The 17,206-nt window shown below is 31.5% G+C and overlaps 1 protein-coding gene across 1 annotated transcript in view; it reads left to right on the top strand.

The window, feature by feature from the left end:
* Positions 1-3,267: 3,267 nt before the first annotated feature.
* The window catches only part of LOC112779912 (serine carboxypeptidase-like 50), a 55,277-nt gene continuing 41,338 nt past the window's right edge, over positions 3,268-17,206 (top strand). Inside the window, exon 1 of the mRNA XM_025824267.3 lies at positions 3,268-4,939. Within this exon, the coding sequence (XP_025680052.1) occupies positions 3,546-4,871 (1,326 nt within the window). The 5' untranslated portion in view covers positions 3,268-3,545 and the 3' untranslated portion in view covers positions 4,872-4,939. The remainder of the gene's footprint in view (positions 4,940-17,206) is intronic.

Genomic DNA, 17,206 nt, shown 5'->3' with positions numbered 1-17,206 from the left:
ACTTGTAAAGTACATCTAAGCGGATTATAGATGTAGGAGTCAATGTGAAAGAGCTGAGGTTAGTACTTAGTAGTCCTATAATCAAATTATATGGTATTCAGTTCAATAATTAATTAATTACTCTAATTATTATGGCATAATCAGTGAAACAAAAAATTGAGACTTGGTGGGACTGGGAGTAAGGTGGTACTGCAGGATGCAGAATTTCTAAGAGCCAATGATCGGTGAATATTTGGTCATGATGCTACTATTCTCTTTACTTTCTCAGTACTATAATATACAGTAGCACCAATCGAATCTCCTTCTCCTTTTCTAAGTTTTCTTATAATTCTAGTATTTTATACTAACTTCAATTCATAAACTAACCGAATCTCCTTCTCCTTTTCTAAGTTTTCTTATAATCCTAGTATTTTATACTAACTTCAATTCATAAACTTATTTTCCATCATCTGAGGATGCTCATTTTACTATGTATGTGGATGATTGTTTCATATGAGAAATGGATGCAAAATCTAGCAACTCAAACAAAATACCAATATAATTAAAATAAACATCTACTTTTCTTGTTAGATCCAACCTAATCAAATAAACATCTACTTTATTGTAAAAAATAATCATCTACACACCTAGTGAATTGAACATCTGACGTATTTTAATTGTACTTACTTAAATTTAATCCAATCAAATAAACATCCACGTAAGAATAAAAATAACCATCTGCAAACCTACTGAATTAAACATCCAGAATATTATAATTGTATTTACTTAAAATTCAATTCAATCAACTAAACATCCACTTAAAAATGAAAATAAGCATTTGTATATCTAATAAAATGAACATCTAGCATATTATGAATTGACCACAATTTTTAATATGTACATTAAATTTCTCATTCATAGATTTAGAATAATTGTTGCATGTTTTCTCTCATAGAAGCATTCCCGTTTTAAGAACATTCATGAATATAAGAGACACTGCAATAAGTAACAAATGTGTAGTTAATTCGTCATTAACCAAAATCATTCACTAATTTCATTTTTAATAGTCTTTTGAATTAAATTGTGTTGCAGTGTCAATGGATGTTGTTGCTTCATCTAGAACCAAAATCCTTCTATTCTTCAATAGCAGCCTAGCAAGACAAATAAGTTGCATTTGTCCAACACTCCAATTTTCTCTTTTCTCTATTCTCAACCACTGTAACATTGCACAAATTTAACCAAATGTCAAATAGATAGAATTAAACATAATAAGCAGAAAGATACTTTTAAGGCTTGTCATAGTTATACTCCTAAATGGTGTAATGTATTCCTTTTATTTTCTTTAAAAAATGTCTAACCTAGTGCATCAAGAAGTCTTGGATCCTGCCTTACAATTTCCACAATATAGCACTTCTTGAGAACCTAAAGAGCAAAATTGAGGACCATATAGACACAGACTGATTTAAGCGAAACTTTTAAAGTTTCGGTGACTGATCTAAGGAATTTAAAAACAAAAAAACAGCACCATGTTGCTCGAGTAAATCTGTGCTCTTGTATTCAACATACACAAAATTCATACAGTACCTGATTCAAACATATCAACAAGATAGGAAAGACAAATAGCATTCGTTATAACGAAAATCAATCATCCGGATAATTAGTAAAGTAACCATTCATTTTATGTCAAATACAGATCGACTATGATCAACTAATTTAAGTGACGTTGCATTCAAAAGACCAAATGGTGAGCCAAAACTGCTGTACTAATTAAATCGAAATTCTGTAAAATTTTACACACTAGAATAAAAATCAATGCAACCATAATCAGCAACAACTTGTACAATTCATTTCAACATATTATACACGTCCCGGTATAGTGAAGTTGCAACAATTAATTTTTTCACTATGAACAATCAAACACCTCAACAAAATTCATTGCATGTAAAACTAGTAGCAATAGAAACAGTTATAATCACATAAAAAAATCAACCCACTAACCTCCAGTTGTTTATGGACGACGTTTGGCATTTTGGGGCCGTAACAGTGACACCCGCAACGGGAAACAGGGGGCGACCACATTGAGTTCTGCCGGCGACGGAAGAGGAGCGCTCTGGAGGGTGAAACGCGTGGTCTGGTCGCCGCTGAAGAAGGGTGCGTCGCGGTGGTCTGGTGCGGCGCCGTTGGGGGTGACCCGTGGTGTTCCTGTTCAACGCTGATGGAGGGTGAGCTGCGGGGGTCCTGTACAGTGCTGATGGACGGCGAGTCTCGGGGGTCTAGTTGGCGCTATTAGAGGATGAGTCGTGTGGGACAGGTCTGGGCCGATGGAGATGCGGCAGTGGGATGGTCAGGGACGGCGAGGGTTTGGTGAAAAGGGTTGCCGTTAGAGAAGAACAATAGGATTGGGGTAAATTTGATTAGGATTTGAATGGTTATGATTAAAATAAAATTTAATGGGTTATTTGAAATTAGGTTAAAATGTGGATTGGTTGTTATTTTTAATTTATATTGGGTTAAATAAATAGTTTATTGTAGATATTATAGAGATATTCCATTATCTATTTAGCGAGACTCTTACATATTTTCCGACAAATAAATTATCGTTGCAACGCTAGACTTTAATGTTTATGGTAGTTGGTTACGACTTACGAGAGCAAGTTTTTAATCACGTTTGTTTTTATTTTTTTTCAAAGACAGTTGGATTGGGACTTGGTAGGGTCCAAGACACTCACAGCCCCAAGTTCAAAACATAGAAAGATATGTCAGTACGTAAGTATAATTCTAGTTCCAAAAAAGAAAAGTATAATTAAAATAATAAGAATTTAGCTAATACAAATTTTTATTAGTAAAAATTTTAAATATTTTATTTTAATAAATATGTAACATCTATATTGAAAATTTAAAATGTTTATATGTATTTTATAAAGATTTTCTAGTTAATAATCTATCTTAATCTAATCCTTAAGAAACATGTGTTACTCAAAAAATAATCTTGAAAAAATTTACAGCAGATTTATAAATTTTTATTTCATACTTTTTTCTATAATAACTTATAAGAGTCTAACTTAAAATTTTCAAAAAGACTAATTTAATTTCTCCGAATCAGAAGACCAATCAATTACTTATTTAATTTATGTAATGATTAATCTTTTAGACTTTACTCCATTTTTAGCAAATTTGTTTATCTAGTTTTTAATTACTAATTCAATTTTATCTCTTGTTTTTTAATCCATCTCATCCTATTCTCAATTTGATTTAATTTCAGGAATAAAATAATCACATATATGATGAAAGCACACATATTATAATATTATTGGTTTATAAATACATGAGAAGATTTTTCTTCAATACTTATGGACCAACAATAATGCAGAACGACGTAGCATCAATAGAGAGGAATCAAATTATAAATAAATAAATAAATAAATAAAATAAAAAAATTGATTACAAACTATAAAATTGCAAAAAAGACTAACAAATCTTAGTACCATTCTTGTTACCCATAATAGCCTATATAATAAACTAAGTAGCTTCCCTGAAATTATACTCGAAAAGCATATATAACAAGGATGGATTCCTTCATCTTCTTCCTTATCTCCATTGTTATCTCCTTGTGCTTCTGCTTCACCATTCAAGCCCATGTCTTACCTTCTTCAAACTCCAACAATCCATTCCCCGAAGAAGCTCACCCCACCAAATCTGGTTACCTTCCAGTAGCTACCACGTCTTCTTCTGCAATCTTCTATGCTTTATATGAAGCTCAAAACTCAACCTTACCTCTCTCCAGAACGCCACTTCTCATTTGGCTCCAAGGTGGCCCTGGAACCTCCTCCATGATTGGCAACCTCTATGAGGTTGGACCATGGCGTATCACAGAATCCATCACCCTTGAACCCAACCCTGGTGCTTGGAACAGGTTCTTTGGCGTTCTCTTTCTTGATAACCCCATTGGCACTGGATTCAGTATAGCCTCATCACCTCAAGAGATCCCAACAAATCAAGAAGGTATTTCCAAACACCTTTATGTTGCTATTACAACGTTTCTTCGACTTGATCCTGTTTACAAACACCGCCCTATTTATATTGTTGGCCAAAGTTATGGAGGAAAGTATGCGTCTACAACTGGAAATTACATATTGAAAAGAAATGCACAGTTGCATGCTTCTAAAAGAGTGAATCTTGTTGGTGTGGCTATCGGGAATGGAATAATTGAGGCAGTGACCCAATCACGCACGCAACCGGCTAATGCTTATTATGTGGGTCTGATCAATGAGAGGCAAAAGAGTGAGTTGGAGAAGGATCAACTGGAAGTAGTTAGGTTGGCACAGATTGGGAACTGGAGTGAAGCAACGACTGCATGGGGAAGACTCCAGGGGAAGTTGCAAAACATGTCAGGGCTGGCTACTTTGTATGATTACACAAGGAAAGATCATCCTTATCACTATCAAGATTGGATTAATCAATTCATGAATATAGCTGAAGTGAAGAAGGCATTGGGAGTGAACGAATCACAAGTCTTTAAAGTGTCCAGTAATGATATTAGAGCAGCGTTCCAAGGTGATATAATGAAGAGTGTCAAGTTTAGGGTAGAAGGGTTGTTGAGGAGCAATGCTATTAGGGTGTTGTTGTACCAAGGTCAATATGATTTGACTGCTGGTCCGGTGCAAACTGAGGCATGGGTGAATACTATGAAATGGGAAGGGATTGTGGAGTATGTGAATGCAGAGAGGAAGATATGGAAGGTGAATGGAGAGCTTGCTGGGTATGTCCAACAATGGAAGTCACTCACCAATGTTGTCGTCTTGGGTGGTGGCCATCTTTTGCCTGCTGACCAGCCTTTGAATGCTAAAGCAATGATTGAAGATTGGGTCTTGCAAAAGGGTATATTCTTTTGAGTTTTGATTCCATTTAATGTACTTTATATTAATTTGTGTTTTAAAATGTGTAATAATAAAATTTTTTAATATATTAAAAACGTAAAAAAATTAATTTTTATAAAATATTTTTTTATGATATGTTTAATCTGTATTATTTTTAGGATATAAATTAGCAAAATTTTATAATTAATAATTTTTTCCTTCGTTTAAATCAAATAAGTTTAGATTATTTTTTCAAATGCCCTTTACCTTATCTATGTTGGGATCTCAAGGAAAAACTACCAAAAGTATCCATGAAGTTTACGACAAAGTACCCATAAACTAAGAAAATTAACGTTGTACTTATGAAAGATAGGTTCCGTATGACAAAAGTATCCAAACCTTAATTTTTTGTTGATTTTTTAATAAAATTCATAAACTACCATACATTCAACATCAACTCACTTTTTCAACCTTTCATAACTCAATTTGCACCAACTCTTGCCATGGAGTCTAAAACTACTCCTACAACAAATCAGACCAAAATCAATGGTAGTGGTGGTGGTGGTAGAGAATCGAACCTCAACCGATTCACCCATAAGTTTATAATCCATACCCAAACCAAATTAATCAAACACCAAAAAATACTCAAAACATAAAAATTTTCAAATCCATTCATCCAATTTCAATTCACTTTAACAAAACTAGAAATAGAAAAAGCCATCAACCATAAAAAATCAACAAATCCATTCATCCAATTTGAAATTTATTTCAGCAAAAATCAGAAGTAGAAGTAGTCATCAACTGGATCTTCTGTAAATCAATCTCAGCCTTCATAAAAAATAGAAGCAGATTTAAAAAAAAATAGAACAGTATCATTTTAGTAGTAACTAAATCAATTTCTGAAAAGAAGAAAAATAAAATAAAAATGTTTTAAAAAAAAGAAATACATTTTTCTTCGCCGGCCGACTGTAACATCGTCAATGGCAGAACCTCCATCCACAATGCCGCCTCCCTTTCTTCTCTGATTTCTCTTTACCGAACCCGCTTTCTGCATGCAAGAGTACCACGACCCCTCTCTCTTCTCAAGTGTGCGACGACAGTGTTCTCCTCGGCTGGGTCAGACGTGCCACGACGACGTTCTCATCGGCTGCAACAAGCGCGCCATGGTAGTATTCTCATCAGGTTGGGTCATAGGTGTGCGATGAAGGTGTTGTAGTCACCTTAATAGTGAGAGGGAGAAGCAGTGAGAGGGGAAGAGATTGGCGGTAATGGAGTAGGTGGGTGGCGGACGGCAATGAGGAGGTAGGAGGAGAGTTTCTGTGATTCTGTGAGGGTTTTTTAGGGATAAGTGAGGAGAGAGGAAGAAGAGAAGAGAGGGAGTGACGGTAGAATGGGGTTAGGGTAGGGTAGTTTAGGAATTTTATTAAAAAATCAACAAAAAATTAGGATTTGGATACTTTTGTCATACGGAACCCATCTTTCATGGGTACAGCGTTAATTTCCTTAGTTTATGGGTACTTTTGTCAGCATTCATAAACTTCATGGGTACTTTTGATAGTTTTTCCGGATCTCAATTGATTGAAGTTTATAAGCTTTGGAAGTCAGGTTGGTTTAAAGATTTTGACTGTAAAATATTTTACAATGCAAATATCTATCGTTATTTATCTTTTAATTAATTATTATTTATATAAATTTAATAAAATAATTATAATAATTATTTTTAGATAAATAATACTATATAATTAAAAAATATTATCATTTTTACTAGCAATAATTTATATTCATATTTACAAGAATTTTGTGTATACAAAAAATATATAATTTGTATTTATATTTATCAAAATTTACACACGTAAATTAATACCGTTTGCACTCATTTTTTAAAATTTACACATATAAATTAGTAAAATTTATTTATTAAATACAATTTAATGTTTATACATTTTAAATGATAACCAAAAATACTAAAATTTGTTAGCATAAAGAATTTTTCTTTTTAGATATTATGTGTCAAATCTTCTTTCTTATATATTTAAAATTAAAAATCATATTTTTTAAAATTAAAATATTTAAATATAAATTAAAACCTAATAGAACAAAAATAAATAACAAATCAAAATTAAATTCTAATCAAATTAAAATTAAAATAATATTATCAAATCAATTTCTTCGGCTCTAAATCCAGTATATATGACTTTTTCGATTCTAGTTTCTTTGTTGATGTAATTGTTAGGTAACTTTATACGTAAATAAGTTTGTATGAATTTTAGACATTATAACAAAAATAGAGTATTTGTATTAAAAATTTTGTGTTAAATTTAAAATTATTACAAAAAATTTGTTTAACAAAAATTAATTATTTGTTATATAATAACAATATTTTGTAACAACTTAATTTTTTTGTTATAAACTATGTTGGCTTTTGTAACGAATTAGTATTTTGTTGAAAAATTTTATAATGTTTAATTTCTAACAAAAGATTAAGTTGTTGCAATAGTTCAAAATATTTTGTAAAAATATTTATTTGTTTTAAAAATCTAATTATTTTGTAATAAAAAATTAATTTGTAACAAAATTCAATTTTGTCTGTAACAAGTTATTTATTTATCACAATTTAAGAATTTTTTGTAACTAAAAAAATTATTTTAAAATATTAAAATCTTTAGAATAAATATCTAACCCATTCCTTGTCTACTCCAAAATAGGAGAAGGCAATTCCTATCAAAAAAATAGACCCGTCCTTATCCTTGTCTATCGTGAGTCATGGCGGCTCTTCCGTCATTTTTCCTCACCAAACTTAAAGGAAGAGACATATGTGGCGCTTAATGTAACACCCTCGTCACCACCAAAGTGTCATGCTTTCGGTTGCAATACTCTGATAACAAGGATACTACGACAACTTTTATATATAAATAATAATAAGTAGGAGGCTTTACCTAAAAACTATATTGACTTTTTTTGAAAAACCAAAAATATTTTTCCTTTTTAAACAAGCATGCATATATAAATACATCCAATTCATCACAACTCTTTTACATTTCAATACATTTACAATTACAAGAAAACTTATACAAGTGTTTGTATATATACAAAGTCATATCATAAAATTACAACTCCTATCCCTCTTTACAAGATATAAATATCGATAACAAGGGCGAGAAAAAATCTAGTAAAAATAAATAAAGTACAACCAGAAGCTTGAAAAAATTTTCATAAACTTTCCGTTCGTTTTCTAAAAAAAAAATAGGACTATAGGGGTGAGAATCTAACCGCACGATCTCACCAGAGAAATTTTAAAATACACTATAATTTTAACCTCAACAAATACATCCATGCATATTAATTTTTACCAAACTTACCAAGACATATAACTTACCCAATCACAGCCTCCGGCCCAGATAATCACGGCTTTCGGCCCAAAATACACTACAACATATCAAGAGATATAACTCAAATCAAACACGGCCTTTTCCTCAAACAATCACGGCTTTCGGCCTAAAATACACCACAACACATCAAGAGATATAACTCAAATCAAACACGGCCTCCGGCCCAAAATACACCACAACACTCCACCATAATCCGAACCAACAAGTTATAATCACAAGTAATTTGATAGACAATCAAATAATCACACATAGAAAATAATTATGACGAGTAGTAGAATTAGCAGTTGACAAAATATCAGTTAGGCAAACCAAGTAATTATGCAGACCTAAGTAATTTCAAACAAATGTAGTATGATGCATGCCTGTCCTACTAGCCGTGAGCTCACTTGTCGGTTAAAAATGCTAGAATCTGACACATCCGGTAGCTAACCCGAACATTGTCTCTCTGTCGTGCTTCTCCAGGAGGAACATAAAGAAGGAAATGCTCAACTTTCCACCATCTCACTGGAGGAAGCGCTATCTGGGATATAGTATCCGCCACACTCTTGGGATATAGTACCCGCCACACTTCACAATCAAAGAGAATGCTGGGATATAGTGCCTGCCACACTTTTGGAATATAGTGTCCGTCACACTTTTCAATCATAATCACAATCAATCATAGCCAATATCATAATCAAAATCAAAATCATAATTCATTATATTCTCATTCATCACAAGGATAATTATCCTCAAGCCATGAGAGGGATGAAACCACTGTCCTCACCATAGTTGGGAATCAAACTGAAGCGAATCATCAACCTTCTATCCAATTTTTCGATACGACAAGAGAGGAAATTCTTAACCTTACTTGTTTACCGTAACACTGAGCAACATCTTATATCACAGTAAAAGTCAATTTTACATATATACATAACATCAAAATATTTTATTTAACAAAATTTTTATCAGAGAATTACTCAATTTAATCTGTTTTATTCACCCCAGCATATTCAAAGATTTAAAAATAGTTCTCAGACTCCATATGACGATTGCAGGAATTTACAAACTCGCTGGAGAGGCTTAACAGTCCAAAACAACATTCAAACATTCACATGACCCAAAACCTTTTCTTTAATCAAACTTGCAAAATTTTCCCAAGAGTCAAAATTTTAATTGAACATAATCATTTTATTCTTAAACAATTACTTTAAATTTGCTAAAATACCCCAAAAACATAATCCTTTCCATGATTATTCAAATTTAAATAAGTTAATTATTCTGTTTACTTCCATTACTTTAGATTTCTCTAAAATTCCACAAAAATATAGTCCTTTGATCAAAATTAATCAAACAAAACTCATTTTTGTTTAATCAAGTACCCAAAACTAATTTCAACTTTATTTCTTTAGCTTAAGACTTTCCCAAAAAAACTAAAAAAATATTTCATATCACCAATCAAATTCAAATGCTTTAAATTCACTAAAAATTTCTCAAAACATAATTCTTCAATCAAAAGTTTCAAATAAAATTTCAAAACAAAATTTCTAGTTTATATGAAAATAGCACTAGTTTCCATTATTATTATTATTCAATTTTTACTCAAATTCTTATAAAAATTTTGGACCTTTTCACCCTTCAAGGGTTCCTTCCAAACTAACATCTCTCAACGCTTTCTCAACATACCATTTATAGCCACAAATCAATCTCCTTTCAATAATATCCAACAAAAAATTCTCAATTAATCATCTTATCATAATTCAGTTTATCATTTAACACAACCAACTCAACATAATCAGTTAAAAGTCATATTCTCCAGCCTTCTCAATTAAACAGTAAATTAATCACAGTTCATAACCACAAACAATTCAACTTTACAAATTAGTCGCACAATACAACCACATTCTATTTAAATACTAATCAATCGCATTTATCCAGCATAGCTCAATTTAATCCATAAGACTCGCACAATCATCAAAAAATATTTTTTTTTACAATGACATCGATTTATAACAATTTCTTGAAATAAAATAATTTTTTAGAAAAGCTCCTACCTTAATTAGTCAAAACTTAATGACGCGGGCTAGATGTCGGTTCAGAATTTTCTCAATAACAATTGCTTCGTCAATATTATAGTTCTAAACCAACAAATGACCCGTGTTAGAGTTTAATTTGTTTGTCACGAAGTCAAATCAATAAAAATTGAGAGTTTTAAATCTCGGATCGTCTCTCAAAGGAATTGTAGTGAGGTGTGCACATCATTGGTTATGAGAAAAAGGGGTTTGAAAAGCAAAAGACAACCATTTAAATGACAAGAAAGATAAAGCGTAAATAAAAATTTAAGTGCTAAAAAATATTTTGGCAAGGACTGAGAGTCAAGGGTTCCTATCTAAGTCATTGACCACAAATATGGTAATTAAGAAGAGTTAATCCCACTTCCTCATCCCCAAACATCGGAAAAAAGTCAAATAGGCATAATTGATCTTAATCCACAAGTCCTAACTAACTCACTAATTAGACTTAGTGAAAGACTAGCTTAGTGAAAACAAAACTAACTAACAACCCTAAATTACCAATCAATATTGAACATTAATGACTCAAAGTCACCTAAGACCTCAATTCCAAGCCGAGAATATAAAAATCTACTCTAAAATTAAAGGAGTCATTTTAACAAATACTTGAAATGCATAAAAGAAAAAGCATGGTAAGTTGCAAGAATTATAAAATCTATAACTACCAAAACAAGAAAACAATAATCACAACTCAATTAAGCAACAATAAACATGAAAAAACATCAATTGCATTAAAGAAAATTAAAGCTAAATATTGTTCATAAACTAAATTGACAAAATAAAGAATTAACAAGTAAAACTAAGTGAATTAAAATAATAAAATAAGATAATGTAAAGAAAACTAAACTAAAACAAGATTAAAACCTAAATTTAAGAAGAATTTAACCTAAAAATCCTAAATTTCTAGGAATTAACCTAAAACATAATTTCTAAACTACTACCTCCTTCCCTACTTGGTTGATCCCCCTTGATTCTTGCCTTCAAATGCTTCAAAAATGAGTTGGATTTGGCCAAAATTGGGCTAGAAATTGCGAGTCATGTGCCATTTTTAGTAAGGCATGAGATTGGGGTCATGTGTATGCATCTCCCATGCATATGCATAACTATGAAAATCTCCAATCTTCATTTCTTCATGAATTCTCTATTTTTGCATGCTTTTTCTCCATTTTTTTCAAGTCATTCTTGCCTTGTAAACCTTCAATCACTCAAACAAACATATCAAGGCATCGAATGGGATAATGATGAATTAAATTTAGCAATTTTGAAGCATAAAAAGCATATTTTTCACTATTAAGCACAATTAGGAGATATTCACAAAATTATGCATTTTCAATGAATAAGTGCAAGATAAGTTGATAAAATCCACTCATTTCAACCCAAAAATAATCATAAAATATGGGTTTATCAACCTGCCCACACTTAAACAATAGCATGTCCTCATGCTAAATATCAAAAAAGACAAGATCAAGGGATATTCAACATTTATTAAAAGTAAACTATGTATATCTATTCTATCTATTTCTATCTATCTATCTATCTACTTGTATCTATTTATATCTACTTGGTAAAAACAAATCAATTTCCAAGAAAACATGTAAACATAGAGGGCTTAAACAATACAGCAACCAATGCAATCTCATAAATCCATTTGAGCTCTAAGATATATAATAACTTGCAAGATAAGAAGTCATAAAAGGTGAAAACATAGAATTAAGCAATCGAACCCCTCACCAGATGTGTATATTCTCTAATCGCTCAAGTATATAGGATTGATTCACTCAATTTTCTTCTAATCTTGCTTTTCAAGACTTATTTTTCTCCTAACAATAAAAAATTATTCAATATATACATACAAGTAACATGAGGACTTTTCAATGATTGTAATGGGGGTAGGGTCAAGGTAGGATTATATATGGTCAAGTGGACTAGAATTTGAATATTTGATTAACTTAAAGTTACACATAACCTACAATAACCTATTCAATTCAAATGCAAAATCTAACTACCCATTATTCACTTTTTCACACACTCATGCATTCTTTCAATTCATATCACATATGTATTTATTTCATTAGACTTTTCTTTTTGGGGTGGCATTTGTCCCCTTTTTATTAATTTCTCTTTTTTTTTCTTTTTTTCTTTTTTTTTTCAATAGCATAATATATACAAAAAGATTAATGCATATGGTTCAACATTCAATGCATGAGTACGTATCCAATTCCCAAAATTTCAACAAAAATGTAAAATACCCATTTTTTTTCTTTCTATCTACCAATGTTCCTAAATTTTTCTATACTTAGATGATGTACACTATCACTAGCCTAAACTAATCAAAGATCCAAATTAAGGACATTTATTATTTTTTACTTAGGGATAGTGATGTGCTAAAAGTAAGAAAATGGGGTTAAATAGACTCAAGATTAGTTAACAATAGAAGATAAAAGGGCAAAGCCATTTAGGTAAGTGAGTTAAAATAAAGTAAAGGCCTCAATCATGTAAATGCATTCATAAACAAAGTATTAGACATAAAGAATTAAACAAGTCAAACATTGTAATTATAAAGAGAGAATAACACACACAAGAATAAAATAGTGGTTAATATGATGCAACCACACGTTAAAGCTCAAATCTCACTTGGTTGTGTGTTCTAGCTCTAATCTATGTTCCACAATTAAATTTCAAGCATGTTCGATAAAAAACTTTCAACTCAAATCAATAGGATGCCCTATAAAAAAATGGTCTTGAAAATTAATTATTTTAACTAAGCTTATTTTATATATATATATATATATATATATATATATATATATATATATATATATATATATATATATATATATATATATATATATAATGTGATTAGATGAAAAAATCAAAATCTTAGATTCTTTTTCTATTCTCTATGAATCCAAATTATCATATGCATATAGGAAAGTAAACTAAGTCCAATTAGCACATTATCTAATCACAACTAAAAGCTAAAGATATATACAAACCATATTAAAGAAAGAAAAATATGCAAAACTAGAATAGATAACTATAAAAAATATACAACCCAACTAACAAAGTGCAATAAAAAGGTAAATCAAAATAGTTAAGTACTAGTAAACATCCAAAAATCATAATAAAAAAAATCAAAATACAAGTGTTCAGAAGGAAAATGTTTCACCCAACAGCTAATCTGGTCGCTCGACCTCTCCACACTTAAAAATATGCACAATCCTCCGTGCAATCAAGACAATACTGGAGCTCTACCCGACTCCACCTTCAACTAGTGGATCATGCTCCTCCTCCGAGAAAGTTTCAAGACAATACGGTGGATTAACTGTGATGATGGTGGTGGTGCTGCTACTAGGAGGTGTTCTCTCCCTTCTCTATCCATTGCGGTATGTTCCTTCTAGGGGTGTGCATGGGCCGGGTGAAACCGGGTTTGATGTGACCCAGACCCGGCCCGAAATATGTACCGGGCCCATTTATGAGACCCGAACCCGACCCTAGACCCAATGAAACCTATACCCTTTCGGGCCACAACTATACCGGGTGAAAACCGGGTGAAAACCGGGCCGTTAACATTATATTACCTTGATACCTTCTTGTAAGTTAGCATGTAAAAATATCCAAATTTGTAAGACTCCAACCATTATTTGACATGGTAAAATTCACTTAGAAAAATATAACAAGAACCAACTCTTCTCTAAATTAAAGCATAACCATAATCAATAATATTAATATTGCCTAATAACACCAAATATTTAAATAAATACAAATAACACAATATTATGCATTATTCTAAAGTCTTATGCATTTTAAATATAAAACATTAACTTATAGTCTTATATATAATGACTAATAACACAAAATATTAAGGTTTACAATACTTAAATTCTACATAATAATAGCCATCATCCATCACTAATAATACAAAATATTTATTGTGTATGGTGACCGGGTCACCGGGCCGATTTCGGGTGACCCGAGCTATGGCCCGGACCCGACCCAAAATAATGACCGGGTCTATTTTTGAGACCCTTACCCGGCCCTAGACCCGATGAAATCACACCAAATTAGCCCCTAAAGTGTTCGGGACCGGGCCGGACCTTCGGGTCGGGCCGGGCCATGCACACCCCTAGTTCCTTCTTCTACTTTCCTTGTTGCTTAGGATTACTCATCCTGAAAAATATAGAGCATAATATATTAAGACACGTGAATTCTAACATAAGGAAGTATAGATTGTCAGAATAAGGTAATAATCACTAAAATAAAGTGAGTTAATTAGTTCATGACTTTGATGAAAGCAAGTGAGTGAATTCTATGTTTGCGCGTAGTTTAGAATTCACGCACTAGCACTTGAAAGCTATGTTATAACTACACAAAGTGCACATATCCTCACTTATTTTAATGTATCTAAGAGGCTTTAAAGATAAATATGCAAGTTAAAGCAACAAGCAATCAACAAGAAGCATAAGAACTTAGGCGAATAACCAAGTATTTGTGAAAGTGGAGGGAGGAAAGAAAATTGATTGGATGTATAAGTAAAATTATGAAACATGGTTGACAATTCATCGCATTGCCTATTTAACCAAAAAGTATGAAAACATGGTTGCTATGTACTTAGGAAAAGAAAAGAGGTTAGTGAAAAAAGAGTTAGTTGTAATGTAACATACCAAACATGGCCCTTAGAACTTGAAAATTTTTCAGAAAGATAAAAATAGACAAGCTCACATTCTAACTTCACAAATTATGCATTATGCCAAAATGAATGATTTAAAGTATGTGTAGTGTACATAGTCAAAAAATAAGAGTCAACATATCATCAAGGCATAAGCATAAGCAATTGATGATTAATAAACAAGAAAAACTTTAAAACAATACATATTCAATCATCAATGCTTTCAAGCACTAATATTGCAAGATTGATATGAAAAATGGAAAATTTCATGCCTAATGTAACCCAAACCAATTAAGCATAAAGAAAGTGAAGCATATGAGTTACATAGGTCAAAATGTATCAACTTGCAATAATAGGCAAAAGAAACCTCAAACATGTAAAATGCACAATTTTTTATCACTTAGAGATTGAAAACAGTCACTTCAATGCATTTAGGTAAAATTCTAGAAAAACAAGCATTGAAGCAAGAGATTGACCAAAAATATTTTATTAAAAAGCTTTTGAGGCCATTTGATAGTCATTTGGTACAAGGTCACATCAATACAGAATATCGTCAATAAGGACCTTGCAACACTAATTCTCAAAATGCAACCCAATAAAACAAAAGCAGCAGTGTATCTCAGCATAACAGCAGTAATTCATACAGTTAGACAATTAATCAATTGGGTTTAGCACAGTTTCACAGCAATTTCAGCATAGTGCCAAACACTTTCATCACAATACCTTAGCTAAATTGACAGCCATATCAAGAATGAACAATATAAAACAAATCAACCAATTCTAGCAGCAAATTTAGAAAAACAGCAAGAAAACAATGAATTTATCATCAACCATTAGACTCAGAATAATTCTAAACACATTACAGTAACAATGCAAAACCTATGAAACTAAATTAAACTAACAGCAACTAACAATAACTAATTTGACAACCTAGAATCAACTAATTAGCAAACCAATCTAACTAAACAATTAACTAAAAAAATTAATTAACTAGAAAAATTAATCTAACGTAACAGAATTACTAAAACTAAACTAACCAAACAGGATTAAACTAACTCAACAAAAATTAAGAAAAAGAAAAATTAAACAAAACTTAGAAGTAAATAAGAACATGGCAGAGAAGAATGGAATAGGGGGTTGTGATAGAGAAGAAGATAAATGAAGAAGAAAAAGAATGGTGTGCGAGTGAAAATCAAGGCTTCGCACAAATGGAGTGTTTGACGCAAGGATTAGTGTCAGTCTAGAATTCGCTAATAGAATTTATGAGTGGGAATTGCACCGGGTTGGATTTTTCCACTTAAAATAACATCCGTTGCAAGTATAGACCAAACCAGCAACCAACTCCCACCATCAAAGTTTAAAAATTTCTAATTCAAAAAACCGAGAGTAGTTAAACCTCGGGTCGTTCTCCCTAGGAACTAATGCCTAAGAGCGCACAATTTTGGTTGTGGAAAGTAAAGAGGGTTTTTCAATAATGAAGCAAACAATTAAGAAATAAAAGAACGATCCAAAATTGCAATTAATAAACTAATAAAGGAATTAAAGAACTATGTATGAAACATAGACAAGTAATGCTTTAAAGTGATGAAAATGTGGTTCAAAACATAAATGGAGTCTTGACTTGGATGAGTTATGGAATTCCTTCCTTGCCATAACCACAACTATGATAATTATGATGGATTAATCTCACTTAGTCAACCCCTAGCATCCAAGAGTAAGTCAAGTGAGCATAATTGTTATTAATCCACAAATCCTAGCTATCTTACTAGCGTTAGTGGAAACAGTAACAACTAACAACCCAAGAATTATCACTAAATATCGGACATTATGACTCTAGTATTCCATATACTCATTTCCCCAAGCCAAGGGGTGGATATCTACTCCATAATCAAAATTGGCATTTCATCAAATACATAGAGGGCATAATCATAAAACATGGCAAAATTGAGAAAATGATAAAAGCTATTAACCACAAATGATCAAAATCAACAAAGGCAACTCAAACAAACATATAAAAGCCATCAAACATCAAATTCATCAACTCAAACTCAAAATTGTCAAACTATGTATATATTGATAAAAGAAATGAAAATATAAGAAAGTGTAGAACAAGCAATGTGATAAAAGAGGAAATTAAAGAGATACTTACAATAGAAACAAGCTAGGATCCAAGATCAAAATTGGAAAATTACAAAGTTGTAGATAAACCTTAATTAAACCTAAGGAAAATTGAGAGAAAAACCTAAACTAAACTACCCTAAA

The sequence above is a fragment of the Arachis hypogaea genome, chromosome 19, assembly GCF_003086295.3.
Source record: "Arachis hypogaea cultivar Tifrunner chromosome 19, arahy.Tifrunner.gnm2.J5K5, whole genome shotgun sequence".
Taxonomy (NCBI): domain Eukaryota; kingdom Viridiplantae; phylum Streptophyta; class Magnoliopsida; order Fabales; family Fabaceae; genus Arachis; species Arachis hypogaea.
This window is presented reverse-complemented; position numbering and strand designations above follow the sequence as displayed.